At 37.0% G+C, this 22,966-nt stretch overlaps 1 protein-coding gene across 1 annotated transcript in view; it reads left to right on the top strand.

The window, feature by feature from the left end:
• The first annotated feature begins 5,425 nt into the window (after nt 1-5,425).
• EXOC2 (exocyst complex component 2) overlaps nt 5,426-22,966 on the top strand; it is a 119,075-nt gene continuing 101,534 nt past the window's right edge. Inside the window, exons 1-3 of the mRNA XM_009885252.1 lie at nt 5,426-5,568; nt 13,962-14,138; nt 15,574-15,700. Of these exons, the coding sequence (XP_009883554.1) occupies nt 5,451-5,568; nt 13,962-14,138; nt 15,574-15,700 (422 nt within the window). The 5' untranslated portion in view covers nt 5,426-5,450. The remainder of the gene's footprint in view (nt 5,569-13,961; nt 14,139-15,573; nt 15,701-22,966) is intronic.

The raw sequence follows: 22,966 nt of genomic DNA, 5'->3' as shown, positions 1-22,966 counted from the left end.
CTTGACTGAATTTTCAGTCACTGGAGCCAACTTGCTATCTTGTTTTAAAAATGAGTTTCTGACTTCTAAAACATTTCAACTGCTAATTTTTCCACTGGTGAAATTTGTGAAGTGACACCTGATTGTTATTTGTCTTGAAGTTCCATGCCTTTGTGATGTTTGTAGTTTTCCCTCGGGATTTCAACTTACCAGCCAATTTAATATCCTTAAATTCTGAACGTCTGTTGTTCGCTTATTCCATGTTCCGGTACTTCTTCCAGAGTGGTAAACAGTACTCCGCTTTACAGAACAGATATGGTAGCTATTGGCATTTTACTTTGTGTTTCTTCTCTGCTCGCTATTGAAAATTGAATGGGGAAACCTATTTAAGAACTCTTGTTTTAAACCAAGTGAAGGCTTACAAAAGTCAAAAAACCAACTAGACTTGTATTTTCCCTTATGCTGGGCCATACTTCTTTTCTTCGTTATTTGTTTTTAAAGTGGCTTTTCTTAGGATAGGGAGTGAGGATGCCCCCTCTTTAACAAGCTTGTAATGTTCAGAATTGTCTGGATTTTCTTTTTTCTTTTCTTCTTTTCTTTTCTTTTTTTTTTTTTTTGAACCAAACCTTTGTGAGATGATAGTGTATTTGAGAAGCTCATGTAAAGGACGAAGATGATATTTATGAAAGGCATTTTTCAAGATGGCTTTGTAGTAGATGGTCTTTGCAGAGGCTTTCTAACTCCTTGCACTTTCATAACAAGAATTATGACAGAATAATAGAATAATATGGGCAAGATCATGGGAGCAGTCAAACAGATGTCATCCATGTTAAACTATTGGGGAGATATTCTGAGGAAATGAAGTTGAAAAAAAAATAAGGGGGGGGGGGCATGGAGTAAAGAAGGAAAGAGACCTCTGTTAGTGTAGAAGGTTGTCCATTGCAAAAAAAAAATAGTCTTCTCAACACATCTTCAGTGAGCCTGGCTCCTCAGAGGAAATATCTTGTATAGAAAACTGTCTTTATGCAATCTCTCCTAGTCTGTGTAAGAAGCAGTCTTTCTGTAAGAGCGCTGCTTTTAAAATGATAATTATTATTATTTTATACATAATACATATTTATAAAGAATAAAACTTCTCTTTAGGGCAATATATAGAATTGCAACAAAAGCTCTTAAGTAGGTGGTTGTATCTTTTAATGAAATGAAAAAGTAATTATTTTTTCAGCTTTGCCTTAAATATTTTTTAAAAAATTAGAAACTTTTGGGCCACGGTAGTATACCAGCTAGACTTCCCAATAGGCACTTCAGTTATTTTAACTAGTGACATGTTTGTCACGAAGGAGAGGAAATACTATAAATTAATTGAAGGCTCCCAAGCATTTGTTTGATATTTGTGGTAAAGACAGAATCCATAGAGTTCCTTCACTTATTCTTTGAAATAAAAGAAACGAATTGCTTTCTAAAATACTAATAATAGAACATTTCAGTGCTGTAGTGCTTTTGTAACGTGTTGAGATTTACTGTGGTATTCTCATTCCAGTGAGGTATTTTAAAGCAATTCTGCAATAAGTATGGAAATACTTTAGAAGAAATGTTAGACCTCAGGAGGCTCAGCATTTTTATTACATTTATTTAGCTCATCACGAAGAGGGATCTAGTGCCAATTTCTAAAATCCAGAAAAATATGTTGTAATATTACTTTTGAGTTTTGGTATTGATTCAAGCCAATTACCCGTGTGCCTAGGTATTTTGAAAGAAACAATGGCTGTAATTTAAGGGAACCGTAACTTGGGAGGGGGGAGGAGGAGAAAATCAACCAAATAATACTGAAGTAACTTCTATTTTACTTGTTTTCCTTAGTATTTCTTCCTCTTCATATTACCACTGAGTTCCTGAAGATGTCTTTTTTACATCTGTGTTACTGATTAACATTCTATATAAATCTTTACAAAATTGCTGAAAAGTGAAAGAGGTGTTTTATGTTGTCGTACTGGTATCTAGACAGAAGGTGGCTCAGTGTGAATGTGGGGACATAACCCCACTGTTCCTTTACAGCTGTTGTGTATCTTCAAGCTCTGCTGAGGATCTATGAGAAAAGCTGCAAGGACTACGTAGGTGAGGTCATGAGGAAGTTTGTCCTCCTCACTCTAGGTAAACTTAGGCACCTGGTTCTTCTCTAACATCCTCTTTGCACAGGACTCCAGAGGAAACATTAAATTCTGGAAGGTCTGAACTTCTGTGCATATGCGTCTTGTAATTGTGTAGGAATAAACAAGACTTTGTGATTTTGGATTCTGATCGCTCCAGGTAGTATTAAGTTTAACAATGGGAACTGGGAAGCTTATTTTTATTGTGCTGCCTGTTGTTTTGTCAGGCGGTGCTGTGTTAATGTAGCTTTGAGTACAGCGTAGATGAGAGGAAGGCTGGGCAAGCCTTGTGAGTCCAGGACTAGGGATCTTGACAGAAGACTGCGTCTGTCATTTTCACCTGTGGCAGGGAAGTGGGTCAACAGTAGTGTAGGTGGGCGATCTGGAGAAGAAGGCTCGGGGTAAGGAATGGGAGGTAATGAAGAGGAGTTACCAAGGTGTCCGGATTTGAAAGGAGTATTGCGATATTAACCACCCTCGCCCTGCCTGCTTGAATTTACGGATAAGAAGTCAGAGGGAAAATCAGCAGGATAAAGGCAGGAAATAGTTCGGCTGCAAAACTTGTACCTGGCCTCAGTTTTGAAGTGAGGCAGAGACTGTTTGTCTGGGGAGCGGGGGGACAGTGCTGGGAAAGAAACAGCAGGAGGGCAGGAGGGAGGGCACTCTTCCTGCCAGAGCACAACCTTCTCTTCCATAGCTGGAGATGACTGTCAGCTGATTTCTTTGTAATCTGCTGATAGAGTCCTCCTCTCCTTCAGTGCTGTTCTACCCAAAAGGTTATAGATGGCATCTATGAGTGCGCAATTCTCTAGACTCATGTTAGGTTAATGTAAAAAGTTCCAGTATTTTACATACAGACTTATGAGAGCATCAATATGATACTATATAACTTAATTCCTTTTCATCAGTTTGTTGTTTGCAAAAAAAAAAGGGAAATTAATGTTTTGTTAAAAACATAATGTCATTTTTAATGTTGTAAAGTCACCCAGTCAGGAAATATTACAAGGTTTGCCAGTTAAAAACACAAAACCAAAACAAACCACCTTAGTTCCAGTCATGTTGTGTGTGTTATTGTGGGCTCTTACAAGACTTCCTTCATGTACTGGACACGGCTCACATACTGCAACTTACTATGTTCTTGCTTGTTCAACAAGAATCTCCATCTCTTATTAGTTGCACACTCTTCAAAAGTAGTCTCAAAATTTCTCTAAAGATATTAATAGTTCTGTGGCATTCAGAGTATCAAAATGCCCCTTCCACATTAATGAATTTGTCTTCAAAATAGCTTTTGTGATGTGTGATAGCATTCCTGTTTTAAATATGTGAAAATAAGAAAAAAAAAAAAAATTAAGATCAAATCTATTTATAGATTTGAGGTGGTTATTTAGGACCTTAATATTTCGGAGCATTGTGCACCATTCCCTATGTTCAGGGTACGTGTCACACTCACTTTGAGTGTGGCTGTGGACTCTGATGTTGGATGCCCAGAAACTGAGAAGGAAAAAAAACTTTCTGTAAAGTTTTATTATAAGTGACCTGCTATGCATCTGTATTATAGATAAGAGACAGAATCCAGTTCCGATGGCAGTACTTGATTCCTTTCATCACCAGATCTTCCTCCTTATTCCTGGCTTTCCGATTTCCATCTTCATTTTCAGTGTGCGTTCCAACTTCAGAAGATGAAGAAAGAAACTGGTCAGTGGGAGCTGCTTTGATCCTCGTGGCAGATCTATCTAGTAACACTGAAAAATTTGGGGAGGTTGTGTAGAAGCATGGGCTATGATGGTACAATGAATGTAGTTTGTACACGCAGAAGTGGCTGAAACAAAGATAGCTTACTTAATTCTGGTATTTCCTAACTTCAGGTACTTGGAAACTGCAACTTTACTGCAGTTTATCGTTAGGGATGATTTACAGAGATTCTGGGTTTCATGGACTTGACTAGTTGCAAATGAACGTAGAAAATATACCTTGATCTAAAGTAAAAATAGGTAAGAGAAGCCTTAGAAAGCTTGGCTTATATTCCACATATTTTTTTACCAACCTGAACTTTAAAAATTGTGTATACTAAAGTGTTCTATATGTGTACTTAAGGTTTTTGGATACTGACCTGTTTCATCATTCCTGGATTTTCGTAGAAATAAACATTTCTTCCTATTGGTTATTTTAGGTTCTTACCTTTCCAATGCAGATGAATTCCTATTAGAAGCTGATCATAGGTAACTTTACAAAGTTCCAGAATACCAAATGAATTTATTTTTTTTTTACGAGGAATTTTAAGGATGTTATTGTGTCTTAGTAGTAGAATTCAGGAGTCATGAAATGGAACGGGTGATGCAAAAGTATGGTGGAATTCCTTAAAAGAAACTTTTTTGCCTGTCTTATGACTTCTGGAGGACCTGTGTGCATATGGGCAAGCTCTATGTTTAGTAAGTGTTGTAAATGTGGAGAAGTTGGTGGGAGCTAATGCACTTCAAGTTATACTTGTCTGCTTCTTATAGCTGCAGAGCTGCACAAAGGAAACTGCTAATAAGCCATAGGAATTTGTGATCAGTTGCATAGTAAACTAAATATGTTCTGCATAACATATGTACCGTATTTGTATAACAGAGATAATTAAACTGGTTTGAGTTGACTCTTAATTTCAGGTGTGAAGGAATACTTTTCTGGAAATGCTTCTTCAATAATTTTATGTGCGTTTTTGTTGCTCTGTTGGGATAGTATTTGTTTTGTTGATATTCTCTGCTAGTGTAGTGCCTGTAAGTAATGTTTTCATTTTCTCAGTTTATGTAAATGTTGGTGCTTTATACAAATAAGTGCTGGGGGCTTCTTCCCATGGGACTGTCTGTGCCAGTAAGTCTAAGTTTGATGGGGAAGTTATCCGAATATGTAATCATAGTCTATTACTTAGCTTAGCAATTCTAAACTTTCCAAGGAATACAATAATAACTTTCTAATAAAGGATTGAATAGGCTTATTTGAATTCTGACATAAATGATTTGGAGTGTGTATATAGTTTCATTACGCATTTCGTGGGTTTAATATTTTTTCTGAATATACCTTTTCTTTACAGTTCAGAACTAGAGCTATACTTTAAAAAAAATGGAAGCGCAAAGAAGATTTAGATGTTCTTTATTGGTTTATGGCTATGGAAAATGGCTTTGAGAGTGGTGTTCCATATTTGCGTTCGTGTTTCTTTGCCATTTTAGAAGAACAGCTTAAAATATTTTTAATATTTTTTAACATAATGTAATTATTGTTTTTAAATCATTGTTTCTTGCTGAACAGATAAAAGCAACAGTTTTCAGTAACTGAGTAGACATCATGTCTCGAGCACGGCAGCCCCCACTTGTAACTGGCATCTCTCCCAATGAAGGCATCTCATGGACAAAAGTGACAATTAGAGGAGAAAATCTGGGGACTGGGCCTACAGACCTCATAGGTAAGTTGAAAAAAAAAAAACCACACCAAAAAAACCAAAAAACCCACAACCCAATCAAACTTCTTTTGAGACTGAACGTCACATTTAGGATATGATTTGAGATTTATTTTTTTTCCCCAGTAAAATCTATGTCATACGGTACAAGGAATGCCCTTTTCACATATGTGTGCTTGCATCCATAAATTCAGGGATGCTACCGGATGTGTAACTAATGAGAAGGACTGTATTTTGCTAGATGAACCCTTAGCCTGGCTCAGTGTCCTGTGCTGAACACTAAGAATGAATGCCTATAGGAGTGTACTAGAAGAGGGTAGATGTGTCAAGATGCTCCTTTGTTACTTTCCCAGGCATTGAGAATTTCAGCATGTGGACTTCCCTATCAGAAGTGTTTTTACTGTGTTGAGAAAGTCACTGAGCATTGCTGTTCCTTGAACTAGTTTGAAAGTTGATTTGTGTATCTGCAACGGTTATGACAAAGCAAGTTCAATGATTTAACCACATATTACGTGAAGAACATTTCCTTCACTATTTTGATTTTAACATGGTCACTTCCTTTGAATCATCATAGCTCTTGCGTTGAAAGAGGGAACAGGCAGTTTTCTCTGATTCTTCTCACCATACAGATCTTGCTCATCACTGCTCCAGTGCCTCTTTTCCAGGCTGAAAAACCCTAGTGTACTTAAATTTTCTGCATGTATCTTTGCCTCTTCTTGTTGCTCTTCAGTGAATCTCTTCTGGTTTTGCTGTCCATCATCGTCTTGGTTACATGTAGTGTTCAGCATGTGAGTGCACTGTGGCATAATACTGTACTTTCTCACTTTTTTTTTTTTCTTCCATAGGATTCTGTTTCCTGTATAACTCCTACTAAGCATCGAGCTAATGGTTTTTCATTGTTTTGCCTATTATAGTCCCATGATTTAATGCCTGAGGGTTAGCAGTCAGTTTGAGCCTGTCATCTGTGAATTTAAGGTTTTGCCTGTGTGCACCATGCCGTTGTTCATTGAATTTCAGCTGCTGTTTTGTAGCATCTGCATTATAGTGCGTCCACTCAATCTCATAAGGTCTGTTCCACACTTTTTCTAGTTGTTACAGTCTTTACATTCTGAATAAATTAATATCATCAGCAAGCTTTGTAACCTCTTTATCTTGGCATTTATGAATATATTGAACATAAGCGAGCTCAGCACATACCCTGTGGAAACTTTCCTTGGTGAAAACACACCATTTACTGTAACGCTGTTCCTATCTTAACAATCTATTTATCCATTTGAGGATCATATCCTATAGCTGCTTAATTTTCTTAAGCCTTTCAAGAAGGACTTTACAAAATCTTCTGGAAATCCAAGTTAACTATAGCTACTGGAATTTCCGTTATTTCTTTTGTAAGTTAAGCATGTGTGTACTTCAGTATTCATGTTAGAGACAATTTATCTAATTTGTTCTGGAATCGTGACTCCTCTGAAGTCCACTGGAATTTTGTTTGGCTTTGCTAGAAACAATATTTCACTTCATGGCTGTAAACCAAGATTCCCAAATTCCATTCTTGGCCACCACAATGAACTTTATGGCCAATCATAAGCTGCTACAATTTTCCCCTTCACTTCAGTTTGTTGTTTGCTCAAAAGGGGAAATAGTATTTTCCTGCGCTGCTAGACAAGGTTGCGGTACATTAATGAATCTTTATTAAGAAATAATCAAATAACTGATGATGTTAGAGGTGAGTATATTTCTTTGTATTTCTGTGGTTAATGTACTTCGATAACTTCATTAGCTCATTGATATGATCCTCTTAGAAGTGATCAGTCCTAGGTTCTTGGAAGGAAGACATCTCTTGAACTATGCCTCAGTATTACAGCTGACTAACTGCTAACATTTTTTTCTCATATTTTTTTCGGAGTAGCTCTGCTAACACGTAGCTAATAATTTCATGTTTTCAGGTAAAAATAAAAAAAAATAATATTTATTACCTTATTTTTTTCCTTAGCTCAATTCTCAGCTTTCTCCAGTAAGTGACTAAGGCCCCAGACATGTAAAGATTTCTTTTCATGGTTAAATTAGGCATGTAAATATTTCCTGTGACTTGAATGGAAATACTTGCAAAAGCGAGCCTTTGGAGGCATGAGATTTAAGCAAGTTTGAGTGAGGGTTATGTAAAGTTTATAATCTACTATTTGAGATGCATTAGAGTAAAATGAAAAGCAAGAAACTTTTTTATATATATAAACAGAATATCACATAGTAGAAGAATATGCCTTTTGTTTCATTTAAGACAGAGCCTTCTAGTAATCTCTTTGTATATTTAAAACCGAATAAACTTTTTATTTGTAACTCTATAGCTCACGGTACAATAAGTCAAATCCAGGATACCTGTAGAGTTTATGCTCTCAAGGCTTTTAAGACATTTGCAGCTGTATTTTGTAGGCATTGTAAAATTGTCAATATATAAGCTTAAACAAAACTGGAAAGCCTCAATAAGAGTATTACTTGTGCCTATTTATTGAAAGGCACATAAAAGCTACAACCCAAGTCTGTCTCAAAAATCTTTGTACCATGCAACAGATTAAAATGAAAGTTTATTTAAAGGGAAGTTTTCTCTTTTTGGAGGAAAAAACCTGTTGTGTCTGTACTATCAAAAGGTCTCCCCCAACACACCTTTATTTGTTTTAGAAGTTGTCTTGTGCCATTTCTATGTTTAGTGTGGTATATAAAAAGTTAATAGAGGCTTACTTTCTTTTGCATTTTTAAGATACAGACAAAGACTGTTTCCCTCCATTTCAGAAGTGTCGGATCTTGTGATCTGGTTCTCTTGAGAGCTTTAGGAATCTCTGACGAGTAGAAAATAATTGATACAAGGATCTTTAAAACAGTTCAAAAATTTTACCCTGCTAAATTGCTATAGCTCAGATATTGATTTTAAAGTATTACTTAATTTAAGCATGAATTCAGACCTTGGAAATTCTAGGGGGAAAACCTCCTTATGAATGGTTCAGACAAATTCTTTCAGTTAGTCTTAGTTCCTACCACAATCTCTTTCCTTCAGAGAAGTTGCTAGCCCAAACCAGAAGAGAAGTAACCTGAGGTTAAAACCTCGTCGTCATAAACGTGTGGGTTTTTTCTTTCCCTCTGAAAAACAAAAAACGGTCTGGTTAAAATGTTGCAAATAAATAACAACCAAAATATTCTTTTTATTTTAAGGTTTTTCTTTTGTGTGTGTATCCTGTTTTGCGCGCCCCCTCCCCTTCCCCCCCCTCCTTTAGGCATCTTTTTAAGAAACAAATCTACTGCCCTTGCTCAAGTAAAATCACTTTCAGTTGTAATAAGAGTCAGTGCCTTTTTGTTTTGTATTTTTTGGTTTTCATTTTCAAAATAGTTTTTGGCAGGGAGTAAGGCATTTTTATTTCTGACAACCATGAAAACTGCCAAATTTGTCTGCTGTGTAATGTCAGAGACTTAAATTGTGAGAAAAAGTAAATGTGAAGCTTTGGGACTGAGCCACATATGCTGACCCTTTTCTGTCTGTGAGTATTTTTTAAATTGGTCAGAGCTTTCTAGAAATTAAAAACAAAAGCCAAGCCAACTGCTATGCCTGACTAATTTATACTCCAGTACAGCCAACACACTAGTGTGGCCTTGTCCTCTTGGACATAAGGCAAAATGTTTCTAGATAAGGGTGTTATTTAAGGAGAACCTAATGAAGTTGCCCTCCAAATCAATGCTATAGAAATTAGGATCTTGCCAATTCTTCAGGACAACAATACTCCGATTAGGAATATGGAAATTGTTGTTCTAGATCTGAGAACACAATCCATCTATTCAAGCATTCAGATTTCTGATCTGACCAGAATCGATCAGATTGATTGGTCAGACTGAGCAGCTGGTCAGACTGATTTGACGTGAAGCCCTAGAAAGCCTTGGACCTTATATTAAGGTGTACCTTGACTCTTCGGTGTTAAAGAACACTTCTTAACGCTCAAGTCTGACATATTTTAATATGCCATGGTCTTTTCCTAGGAGAGAGCTTCATGGCTAAAATGGTGGAGAATGGGTTGAGAGCAGCCCTGAAGAGAAGGACTTGGGGGCGTTGGTTGATGAGAAACTCAACATGAGCTGGCAATGTGCGCTTGCAGTCCAGAAGGCCAACCATATCCTGGGCTGCATCAAAAGAAGTGTGGCCAACAGGGCGAGGGGGAGATTCTGCCCTTCTACTCTGCTCTCGTGAGACCCCACCTGGAGTACTGCATCCAGCTCGGGGGCCCCCAACATAAGAAGGACATAGACCTGTTGGAACAAGTCCAGAGGAGGGCCACAAAGATGATCAGAGGGTACTGGAATTTCCGTTATTTCTTTTGTAAGTTAAGCATGTGTGTACTTCAGTATTCATGTTAGAGACAATTTATCTAATTTGTTCTGGAATCGTGACTCCTCTGAAGTCCACTGGAATTTTGTTTGGCTTTGCTAGAAACAATATTTCACTTCATGGCTGTAAACCAAGATTCCCAAATTCCATTCTTGGCCACCACAATGAACTTTATGGCCAATCATAAGCTGCTACAATTTTCCCCTTCACTTCAGTTTGTTGTTTGCTCAAAAGGGGAAATAGTATTTTCCTGCGCTGCTAGACAAGGTTGCGGTACATTAATGAATCTTTATTAAGAAATAATCAAATAACTGATGATGTTAGAGGTGAGTATATTTCTTTGTATTTCTGTGGTTAATGTACTTCGATAACTTCATTAGCTCATTGATATGATCCTCTTAGAAGTGATCAGTCCTAGGTTCTTGGAAGGAAGACATCTCTTGAACTATGCCTCAGTATTACAGCTGACTAACTGCTAACATTTTTTTCTCATATTTTTTTCGGAGTAGCTCTGCTAACACGTAGCTAATAATTTCATGTTTTCAGGTAAAAATAAAAAAAAATAATATTTATTACCTTATTTTTTTCCTTAGCTCAATTCTCAGCTTTCTCCAGTAAGTGACTAAGGCCCCAGACATGTAAAGATTTCTTTTCATGGTTAAATTAGGCATGTAAATATTTCCTGTGACTTGAATGGAAATACTTGCAAAAGCGAGCCTTTGGAGGCATGAGATTTAAGCAAGTTTGAGTGAGGGTTATGTAAAGTTTATAATCTACTATTTGAGATGCATTAGAGTAAAATGAAAAGCAAGAAACTTTTTTATATATATAAACAGAATATCACATAGTAGAAGAATATGCCTTTTGTTTCATTTAAGACAGAGCCTTCTAGTAATCTCTTTGTATATTTAAAACCGAATAAACTTTTTATTTGTAACTCTATAGCTCACGGTACAATAAGTCAAATCCAGGATACCTGTAGAGTTTATGCTCTCAAGGCTTTTAAGACATTTGCAGCTGTATTTTGTAGGCATTGTAAACTTGTCAATATATAAGCTTAAACAAAACTGGAAAGCCTCAATAAGAGTATTACTTGTGCCTATTTATTGAAAGGCACATAAAAGCTACAACCCAAGTCTGTCTCAAAAATCTTTGTACCATGCAACAGATTAAAATGAAAGTTTATTTAAAGGGAAGTTTTCTCTTTTTGGAGGAAAAAACCTGTTGTGTCTGTACTATCAAAAGGTCTCCCCCAACACACCTTTATTTGTTTTAGAAGTTGTCTTGTGCCATTTCTATGTTTAGTGTGGTATATAAAAAGTTAATAGAGGCTTACTTTCTTTTGCATTTTTAAGATACAGACAAAGACTGTTTCCCTCCATTTCAGAAGTGTCGGATCTTGTGATCTGGTTCTCTTGAGAGCTTTAGGAATCTCTGACGAGTAGAAAATAATTGATACAAGGATCTTTAAAACAGTTCAAAAATTTTACCCTGCTAAATTGCTATAGCTCAGATATTGATTTTAAAGTATTACTTAATTTAAGCATGAATTCAGACCTTGGAAATTCTAGGGGGAAAACCTCCTTATGAATGGTTCAGACAAATTCTTTCAGTTAGTCTTAGTTCCTACCACAATCTCTTTCCTTCAGAGAAGTTGCTAGCCCAAACCAGAAGAGAAGTAACCTGAGGTTAAAACCTCGTCGTCATAAACGTGTGGGTTTTTTCTTTCCCTCTGAAAAACAAAAAACGGTCTGGTTAAAATGTTGCAAATAAATAACAACCAAAATATTCTTTTTATTTTAAGGTTTTTCTTTTGTGTGTGTATCCTGTTTTGCGCGCCCCCTCCCCTTCCCCCCCTCCTTTAGGCATCTTTTTAAGAAACAAATCTACTGCCCTTGCTCAAGTAAAATCACTTTCAGTTGTAATAAGAGTCAGTGCCTTTTTGTTTTGTATTTTTTGGTTTTCATTTTCAAAATAGTTTTTGGCAGGGAGTAAGGCATTTTTATTTCTGACAACCATGAAAACTGCCAAATTTGTCTGCTGTGTAATGTCAGAGACTTAAATTGTGAGAAAAAGTAAATGTGAAGCTTTGGGACTGAGCCACATATGCTGACCCTTTTCTGTCTGTGAGTATTTTTTAAATTGGTCAGAGCTTTCTAGAAATTAAAAACAAAAGCCAAGCCAACTGCTATGCCTGACTAATTTATACTCCAGTACAGCCAACACACTAGTGTGGCCTTGTCCTCTTGGACATAAGGCAAAATGTTTCTAGATAAGGGTGTTATTTAAGGAGAACCTAATGAAGTTGCCCTCCAAATCAATGCTATAGAAATTAGGATCTTGCCAATTCTTCAGGACAACAATACTCCGATTAGGAATATGGAAATTGTTGTTCTAGATCTGAGAACACAATCCATCTATTCAAGCATTCAGATTTCTGATCTGACCAGAATCGATCAGATTGATTGGTCAGACTGAGCAGCTGGTCAGACTGATTTGACGTGAAGCCCTAGAAAGCCTTGGACCTTATATTAAGGTGTACCTTGACTCTTCGGTGTTAAAGAACACTTCTTAACGCTCAAGTCTGACATATTTTAATATGCCATGGTCTTTTCCTAGGAGAGAGCTTCATGGCTAAAATGGTGGAGAATGGGTTGAGAGCAGCCCTGAAGAGAAGGACTTGGGGGCGTTGATTGATGAGAAACTCAACATGAGCTGGCAATGTGCACTTGCAGTCCAGAAGGCCAACCATATCCTGGGCTGCATCAAAAGAAGTGTGGCCAACAGGGCGAGGGGGAGATTCTGCCCTTCTACTCTGCTCTCGTGAGACCCCACCTGGAGTACTGCATCCAGCTCGGGGGCCCCCAACGTAAGAAGGACGTAGACCTGTTGGAACAAGTCCAGAGGAGGGCCACAAAGATGATCAGAGGGCTGGAGCCTGTCTCCTGTGAAAACAGTTTGAGAAAGTTGGCGTTGTTCAGCCTGGAGAAGAGAAGGCTTCGGGGAGGCCTTATAGCAGCCTTCCACTACCTAAAGGGGGCCTACAGGAAAGATGGGAGGGACTTTTTATCAGGGACTGTACTGATAGGATCTCGGGGGGTAACAGTTTTAAACTGAAAGAGGGTAGATTTAGATTAGATATTAGGAAGAAATTCTTTACTGTGAGGGTGGTGGGACACTGGAACAGGTTGTCCAGAGAAGCTGTGGATGCCCCATCCCTGGAAGTGTTCCAGGCCAGGCTGGATGGGGCTTGGAGCAACCTGGTCTAGTGGGGGAACTAGATGGTATTTAAGGTCCTTTCCAACTCTAACCATTCTATGATTCTGTGATTTTTATTTCATAGTTTGTCATATGTACATCTGTTATGAGAAAGTTTAAAAGAGGAAACAGATGAACATTACGTGACTGTTCTTTCGTACAAGAGCAGTTTAGTCAGCAGAATCATAGTCTTGCGTCATGGGTTTTGTACAGATGAGATTGCAACAGAATATTTGTCAATTATACTTTTTTGACCAAAAAATTCCTTTTGTGTCCACAAAAGTGCTGCCAAACAAATATGGTTGAAGAAACATTGTTCATTGTCAATGTTTTGCAGAGTTTCTTTCTTTTTTTCCTTTTTTTTTTGCTATGCAAAGTCATACAGAGTGGACTTATAAAAGATTTTGTGCGTGCAGTTTTGATGGAAGTTTCATGTAAGTACAATACTGAACAGCAGTTCTCTAGTGTCTTGCAAACAGAACATCTATTGTACAATATGAAGTAAAAGTTGCAGTAGCCTGTAACTGGTGGAAGAGATTAAAATAAGCTTCAAGCAGCACTGTCTGTCTCATGAAGTGTCACTAGGACAAAAGATCGGAAGTCACCCAGGGAACATCTGAAACATGTATTCGTGACTCACTGTAGTTGGCTGTAAGCGACTGGAGAAGGGTGATATATTTATGTAAAATATATGAAGCATCATAAATGTATTTGCATTACAGAATTTCAAAAGATACTTCTATTCACAGTAGGGTATTTATTTTCTTCTTTTTCCCAGGTTTAACAATCTGTGGGCACAACTGTCTGCTAACTGCTGAATGGATGTCTGCCAGTAAAATTGTGTGTCGAGTCGGACAGGCTAAAAATGACAAGGGAGACATTATCGTTACTACAAAGTCTGGTGGCAAAGGAACTTCAACTGTTTCCTTCAAACTGCTTAAACCTGAAAAAATAGGTATTTTTCTTGTTCAAATTCACATCTGTTTTTTTTTGCTAAACAAATATATGACTGAGTGCCTCTTCTAAATAAAATGTATGTTTAAAATGGATCTACCTTAGGACAATCTTCAGCTGTCTAGGAAAAGCAGAGTATATCAATAAAATGTGCAAATATATAGATAAACTCATGGTATGTGCGAAATTAATCCTCCTATCCTGATATCCTGATAAAACCCTCAATGACTAATGAAAAGTAGTCCTTTATTTTTCCTGTAAGAGTAGCACTAAACTTCTAAAATATTAAAAAAATTAATAACAGATCCAGTAATTACTCCTAAGTGTACTAGATAAATACAAAATATAAACCAGCTCATGAGCTTTACACCTAAATCCTGAGCTGACAGTCTTTTAAAGACAGTTGAGTCCTCAGTGCCGTTTCTTATTTGTAATTCAAACCATCCTGCGAGACGGAAAGTCTTAAGTATTTCTCATGAGATGCCTAACCGTTGAAATGATGTTGCCAAGCAGTCTAGGACCTCTGATTAATCTAGAATCCAGTCTAAATACCCTCTGGATTGAAAAGGTTTCTTTCAGAGCACCTCATTGCTGAAGTTGGATAGTTATATTTTCTAACATAGGGGTTCCCACAAGAACTGTTTTCAGCTTTTGTTCTCTGTGGCTCAGTGACGGTTAAATAACACATAATTTCTCCCATGCTGTACTAAGATCTTAATAACAGAAAGGTGAATCAAGTGTAAATGCTACACAGTGAAGCTTTTGGTGATGGGAGAGGAGAATTCGTATTTTAAAAACTGGGTGAGTGTGGGGATGGGGTAATTTCTGGTGTTGAGTATCTGATGGGTATGTTAAAGAAGGGCATGGCCAAAAGTATGGCTGGCTCCGTTTTTAGCTGAGGGCCAAGACCTGTTGTGCCTCACCTTTATGCATTGTCTGGGCTAAGGCTTTGGAAACAAAGTCAGTCCTGTGTCCTTTGAGTCGTCCATCTTGGCACGTGGCCGAAGTTCATTTCTTTTTGGTTAGTGAGTAGCACAGAAAAGGGATCTTCTCTAAAATATAGAAATAAGAAGACCTCCAGAAGTAGTATCTGACAAGGTTTGGGCAGATACCAAAACACTTGAAGGAATGAAAAATACTAATACTCTGTGATCAGGAAAATGCTCTTAATGTACATCAGACTTTGCACTCTGTAAGAAGGTAATGTTTGATGCCCAGCCATGCATCAGCCATGGGCTGAAAATACCTTTTCAGCAGCTATAATAAAATAATTTGGCATAATTGCATCCAGGTTGTTTTTCCATGTATCTTCCAATATATTACCTAGGCATGCATTTTATATTTATCAGGATTTTTCAAATTAATTCAGTATGTTAGAAGTTGATGGTGCTGGACCGCCCTTGTTGTTTTAAGGATCTGGGCTTTGTTTTCTCTAGGTATCTTGGATCAGTCTGCTGTCTGGGTGGATGAAATGAACTATTATGACATGCGCACTGATAGGAACAAAGGGATTCCCCCCTTGTCCCTACGTCCAGCTAATCCACTTGGTATTGAGATAGACAAGTGAGTACCAAATACCTTTAATCCACTTTTTTAGTGGTTTTCTCTATATGTGCCTTTGTGAATTCCAGAACAGTTTAATGGTTTACAGGGCAGGCAAAGATTTAAAAATACACACGTATATTAGCTGTCGGTATCCTGTTTGGTACTCAAAAGAGTTGTTGGTGCACATTCTATCCTGCTTCATAATCCTCATTTTTGGATCATCAATTAGAACCGTAGATAATCTAAAAGCCTGATATATTGAATCCCAGTGATGTTTAGATTTTGAGGACTGGTAAATAACTTAAGGCTTTGGATTTATACATTGTGGTTATAGAATACTTACTGTTGCATTTGAGTTTCATGGAGCTTTTAAGGACGTTTAGATTGCTATCTGCTGCTAAAATTGCACTGTAAAATGTGATTTATTATACCACATCAACTAGTTTATTTTATTGAAATATTAATACTGTTTTCCAACCCACAGATTTCTTTACTTTCCTTCATAAGTATGGTGGAATTTATGACATTTTTTTCTGAAAGAGAAACTTCATAGTGAGTGGTAAATGGACTTAGAGGGCTTTAAGTGGGACGCTGTTAGAGCTCTAAACCTGCCCAACTCCTAGAAGTAGTATCAGGCATAATATTTCTCTTGATCAAGCTACCAGCTCTACCAAAACCAAACGTTATTTAAAATTAAACTATTACCAGAGGTCTCATCTGCTGCATACTCTGTTTGTGAGGGGAAGTGCATTGGAGAAGATCTGCAGCGTCTATTGTTACCTTGTTCTGATGGGAAAACTGCACTTTCCCAAAATCTGTATGGGATTTCTAGCGGATTTGTCACCAGGTTCCAGCCTCTGGCTGTGCATTTCTTTCCGAGTTTGAATATATGTATTTCTTTCTTTTCAAAGTACTAACCCATTTTTTTTTGTGATAAGCTGAAGATTTTATCTCTAAGTATTTTTCTCCAGCCTCTGACGTAACTTCTGACAGGTAGTTCTTTCATCTTCTCCAGTTTTCTAGCCCTTCTAAAATGTGGACTCTAGGACTGTGGACAGTATTCCAGTGTCTTATTAGAAGACTTCCTGTCTCTCCTTCACTCTTCCTCCCCTGTTTGTGAATTAAAAAATCATAATAATACTTTTTACCCCAGTGCTGCACTGGCAAGTAGCAGTGAGTGGCTTGTTAACTGATTCTCTTGAGCTGCTACTTTGGCTGCTCGTTATTCTGTAGGGATAGCCTGGATTCCTTTATCCTAGCTACATCTTTTTGCATTTGACCATGTTCCTCTAATTGTTGCTTCCTTGACAAGTCTGTCTCCTCAGTCCAGATGGCAGTCTGTTTTTTAATGTTTTTACCAACTATTTACAAAAAAATTATTGGTGATAAAGCTATTATTGGTGATGATGCAAATACTGATGAATATAATGTGGGCTTTAGTAAAAGTTTACCTGCAGATGTTCTCAGGTTTGCTTCTCCATGGATTAGTTGGTTTGGGGTTTTTTTGTAGTTAGGTTTTTAATCCATGTGATATATTCTATTGGCATTGCATAAAAGTAAATTTTTAATCAATCTGATAGTAGCAAGTCTCCTCTAAAATGACAATGTATTAATTTTGTCTGGTTACTTTTTTCAATGAAGCACTTAATCTCAAAGCCCATGTAATGTGTTCTCAAACGCTGTAAGAAACAGGTGTGACTGGCTGACATGAAAACTAATTTTCTTTGCTTTAATTATGCATTTGTTGAACCCTGCAACAACTTTTCCAATACTTTATCTGGGATCTAAGTCAAGATAACTAGTTCTATTGCATAGTCCTCTATCCATAGGCTTCTCACAATGTTTCTTTCAGTAAATACAATAGTTATGACACTGTTACTTTTAATTTGTTCTTAAGTTAACAAAACTTCTAATGTAGTAGTTGACTTCATAACCGAAATTGGTAGCTCTTACAGTTAAGACAGAGTCAATGTGATAGGTTAAGAATTATCTTCCAGAAACCTAAGCAGCATTAGTTTAGGATTTCTTTAATTTAGAGTCATCTGTTTGCATGTTCGTTAAGTAAGAAACCAATGATATTGTATTTTAAATGTTTCATCTGAAAGCATTAGAAAATACCATGTTACTGATTTTGCATGGAAAAATAAATAAGTCAGAAATGTGTAAATACAGATAGGAAATAACTTTTTTGGGGGGGGCGAATTGGGAAATCTTTGGGGAAGCGTAATAGCAAGCCTAGTTATTGATCTCCAAGTTCATTGGAGGTGAAGCATGAAGATTATGGCAAGCACGAGTTCTTCAAAATGACCAGTTTGAGAGAAGGATGGGATGCACACTGAAGCACGCTGAAGAGAAGGCAGCAAGCGAGTGGACTATAGCCTGAAAGAGAGAAGGAAGTCCTCCTTCTAGAAAGTAGCTGTCAGTCATCAGCAAATGATACAGAAAAGACAATCTGCAGCATGGAAAAGGCTTAGATCACCTATCTGTTGTGATTTTTTTTTTTTATTATTTTTTTTTTTTTTAGTATGGGTTATGCTTAGTTCTAGAAGTTCTTTTTGTGGATTTTTTAAAACATTGTTCATGGTACTGTGTCCAATTAAAAAGTACTTAAAAATTAATCATAGCTTTTAAATCATTCAGGTGGATGCTTTCAAGGTGTTGCAAATGCGACATTCATAATACTAAAAAAAGATCGTGAAAGTAATAAACAGATGTGCTTTAGCACAGCATTTCATTAAACTACTAGGCAAGCAGGGGGACAAAGAAATATTTATTCTGACTCAGTAGACTTAGGATTGGAGTTTAATTGGCAGTGATTGGGATTTAAGTGAACAGAAAGTTTGAACTGTGAATTAAGGGAAATAGATAATAGTGAGTCTAACACATTCATTAATAATTAGAATACAGCCTATAGGTATATTGTAGGAGTAATATACTCAAAATATGCACTTTGAATATTTCATATTCAAATGTTGCAAGGATACAAAGTAGGAACTATGGATATACACTCATCCTCCTTGTTGTTTTTTACATAGTCAAGATATTTTAAATGTTACACGTATACACAATGTGCAAGCCATCATCTTTCAGCCTGCAAGGTTATCAAGTAATAAGGATACCTAATTCCTGGCTGATAAGTTCTTCATATTTTCCAGGCATTAATTGTTGTTCTTGTGCCATAAAACTAAGAAACTCAGTTGCTAAATAACAAAAACATTTATATTGTAATGAAACTTGAACTTGGTGGTTATTATGTTTCAGTGGTGATCCTTAAAGTCACAAGTGTAGTCATAGAAGAGTGTTTGTGCACGTTTGTTCTCCTGCCTTCCTAACAGTTGTTTGTTCATCTTTTAAAACACAGAACCAATCCAATTAGATTAGGTTTTTTTAAATTGCTGTCACTTAGTGCACATTGTGTATATGCTATGAAGTATTTAATTCACACCAGAAAATGGGTATTTGAAACATTTAATCTTTGAGTTCTGGCTTTTTAATTTTCAGAATGGAGTAAAGACTGATACAAAGCTTTAGTTTTCTGTCACCACATTTATGCTGGCTTTAAGTGCAAAGCAGGTCTGTGCCACCTGCTCCCCAAGGAATGTTCCTGGCTGTGGTGTTATGCAGATGTAGCCAGAAGCCCTCACAGAAGGCTTAAATAGCTTGCAGGAAAAAAGTGTACAGAGTAGTCACCTCAGTCTGAGAAATGTGGAAACCTGGTATGAAAACGCTAACGTTAACAGCGATGTTGTAGTAATTGGGTTGGTTTTAGCAGTTTAAAGCTGTTAAAAGAGCGGGTTGGTGGGTTATGTCCTACCAATATAGGATTTTTCAGAATTTTAAGCAGTTCTGGGAGAGATTGTGACGCCTGTTTCATAAAGGGACTTGGTTGGAATCTGTTGGTGGAAAATTTCTATCTAGGTAAGATTTGTGAATGAATTGCTTGTTCGGATGTACCACATGCTTTTCCCCTCCCCTTTCAAGTCCTCGTTTAATCAAAGGTTCCCTGCCTCCTCAAACTACTCTGTCAGACTAAGAAAATCCATTCTCTGCAAAGCGGTAGCAGCAGTCAGACCTAGTGGTGGTTAGAAAATTTTTGAATAGTGTTTGTTGTTTTGCATGTCACAAAGGTCATTATGGTGGATCCATCTCGTACATGAAAGCAAATGCTGACATGCTAAGTACATTCCACATACTTCTGTATCCACCCACTCAATACAGATGCTTCCCTCTTCCCACGCCAGCTTCCAAAACTGTTGGTGTGGGAGGAGGAACAGATGATCTTACGCTGCCACCTAATGGTAAATGTCAGCTTGCTACCATGAGATAGGAAGGGACTTTCTGGAGGCTTGGATATTTATTTATTTTTAAGTGGCCTGTATGGAAATGCAGTCAATGTCATCCTTGAATATGATGGGCTTGTGCAAACGTCTATCTCAGAGATGCATATGGAAAAACTGTGAAACCTGCGGGAGAGAAATGCAGTATGTAGTAGTATATAGTCGGTTAAAAAATACAGTAACACTTACTGCTTGTAAGGCTGATGCATCAGTTGCAGCTACCAGCCTACAATCTCTTAGTAGATTTCTCTTATCATTCTGCCATTTCTCAAATATGGTTGTAATTTTGTTGTCATATTTCTGATAAACCCAACACTACTGGGGAGTAATTGCCAGAGTGCATCCTTGTCTTTTTGCTGTTGGAGAGACCTTTGTTAACACCTTCTGATTTGTCGTGTTTAGTCTACTCCAGTGTCCCTTAAGCTGGGCTTCTTGCATGCATTATTAACACAGTACAGCTGGTACAAAGCCTGCCTCTAGGAGTCTGACTGGTACCAGACAGAGGGGGGAGTGTACAGCAGCTCTAGCTGGAGCTTGTTTATGCTGGTTGCTGTTCAGAATCTGTGTTTATTTAAAGTTGCTCCTTTTGACCTATAAACTCCATGGAATTGAGGTTCAAGTTACCTTTTGGTGGTTGTATCCTGTTTTGGGACCTGCCTTTAATCTGCAAATGTTGTCATGTATGCTTGAAAGCATACTATGAGATTCTGAAATTCTGGAAGCAAAATATTTTTTACAGAAAAATTACAACTTGCTAAGGTACGTTTATAGTCAGGCTCTGTTCACTAATATCCATTGCATTCTCCTGCCGTTACTCAATTGTGACTGCTTGGAGGCTGTGATTTACATGTGGAGATTACAACTGATCTTAAGCCTCTGGAGAATATAAATGCTCTGTATATGTACAAGTTCTTTAGTAACTTGTAAGAGCTGATATATGCTGTGGAGTTAAATTATATTTGTTGACTATTGGGCTCTACAGAACCTAAAGTTTGGGGTAGTGGAGGGAGGGACTTATGTTGATGGTACATGTGGTGCAAGTGAATTGATTGTACCGCACGTGTTTTCAATCCAAAGTAGATGTGCATGCCATTTATGTGGAAGCAAGGACCACTACATCTAATACTGCAGGACTGTATTAAATATATTCAAAATATGTTTGAGGGAAGTAAAAGTGTATAGTGGCTTGAAACCAAATTTATACTATTATAGTTCTCCTGAATATAAACAGTATGTGAAATCCTAATTACTTTTATATTTAAAATTGTTGCTGATGGATGAATAAGACTACTTTAAAGTGTTAACTAGAAGTCTAGTACCAGATTTAGTTCTGTTTTAAATAAAATAGTCTGCCTAGCAGAAAGTACTATTATATAAATCCAATTTGTGTACCTTTGCTGAAGTTGTAAAGGTAGCAAAATAGGTAGAGTTGTCAAGAGTGATAAACTTCTCTCTTCTTTTCCTGAGGTTTTCTGGATTTGATTTGTGGTTCCCAGTTCCTTCTGCAGTGATTGCTTTTTAATCAATGATTAAGTATTCAGAGTTGATTCCTGAAATGAGTCTTGTATAATGAGCAAATCAACAGAAAAATTATCAAAATGTCAGGATGATCTCAGTTTTTGCTACTAGTTCATATTCACCCTGTAATGCCGAAATGAGTAAAACAGAAATACTTTCTCAAGTCACATATGTGCTTGTTTATAAGTAAACGGTAAGCAAGTTTTCATGAGAACAACTCCTAAGGACTTACTTATTTAATTTACTGATGGAAGTTAATGAAACAAACTTGTGTGTATGTGGAGTCAGTCTCTTTTTAAATGCATCTGGCCAGACATTTTAGAAATACAGTTGCTTTCATCTTGAACTTTTTAGTGAGCAGCTTGTTGTGAAGACAGCTGCAGCAAGTCAATCCAAGCTCCCCATATCTGTTAGTGGAAAAACTACTGGTGAAATTTATGATAAAAATAAGGATACTACACCATAGAGTATAACATATTGTTAACATACCGCACAGATTCACATTCATGTTTTTACTCTGTTGTGACTGTGTCTAAAATATGTCCGCACAGATAAAAGCAGCCATAAATGCATTGCTAATTTATGGTTCTGCACAAGTACATCTGCTGGAAAAAAGCTCCTAATAACTTTTCAATGCAGTCAAACATCAAACTGAAAAAAACCCCTTCATTTCTGTCTCACTGTCTGTGGGCAAAACTCATTTGCAGGAATTTATTACATCCCTAGCTAAATATCTCTCTCTCTCTCTCTCTCTCAAATAGGGGAGTTTTCCCTAGGAATTGTATAGCCCATGCGTAAGATTAAACTGTCATGCATATGTTTTACAGTCTTGCGAGAATAAGTAGCATTTGGTAATGGTATATTTGTTGAGTGTGTGTGTTTTTTGTTAGATCTGTTTCTTTTGGTTTCTGAGAAAATATGTTGAAGTTCTGAAAAATTTGAACAAAATTCTGCTTCTCTATCGTGTGCATGCACTTATTTTGTGCTTGCACTGAAGGTCTGAGTCTCTTCTGAGGTAACTGATTTTTTTTATTGTTGTTGGTTTTTAGCATTAAAAATGTGTTGGCCACAAAGATGCCACCCTGAGTGGATTTAATATAAAAGCTTTTTTGACAGCCGTGCTATGTATCACATCTGAAGTACTATCCAGCAAATTCAAGTACCTACGGGGCACTTTTTTACTACTTTGAATGAAAAATAATATATCTTAAAATGTCTTTAAAGGAAGGATAAACTGACGCTTTCTTTTCCTTCCTACATCCATCAGCATTTTCTGCTCACTAACTGGCATTGATGAAATTCAAGGTCGTTGGCAATCCTGAATCTCGCTACCTCTGTTTATAAATTTTTAAGTTAACATTATCCCTTTTTCATAGAACACAGAGAAACATGGGGACCTTCATTTTTAGTTGCTACACTTGTTTCTCAC

Source organism: Charadrius vociferus, unplaced genomic scaffold, assembly GCF_000708025.1.
Source record: "Charadrius vociferus isolate BGI_N301 unplaced genomic scaffold, ASM70802v2 scaffold565, whole genome shotgun sequence".
In the NCBI taxonomy this organism is placed as follows: Eukaryota; Metazoa; Chordata; class Aves; order Charadriiformes; family Charadriidae; genus Charadrius; species Charadrius vociferus.
This window is presented reverse-complemented; position numbering and strand designations above follow the sequence as displayed.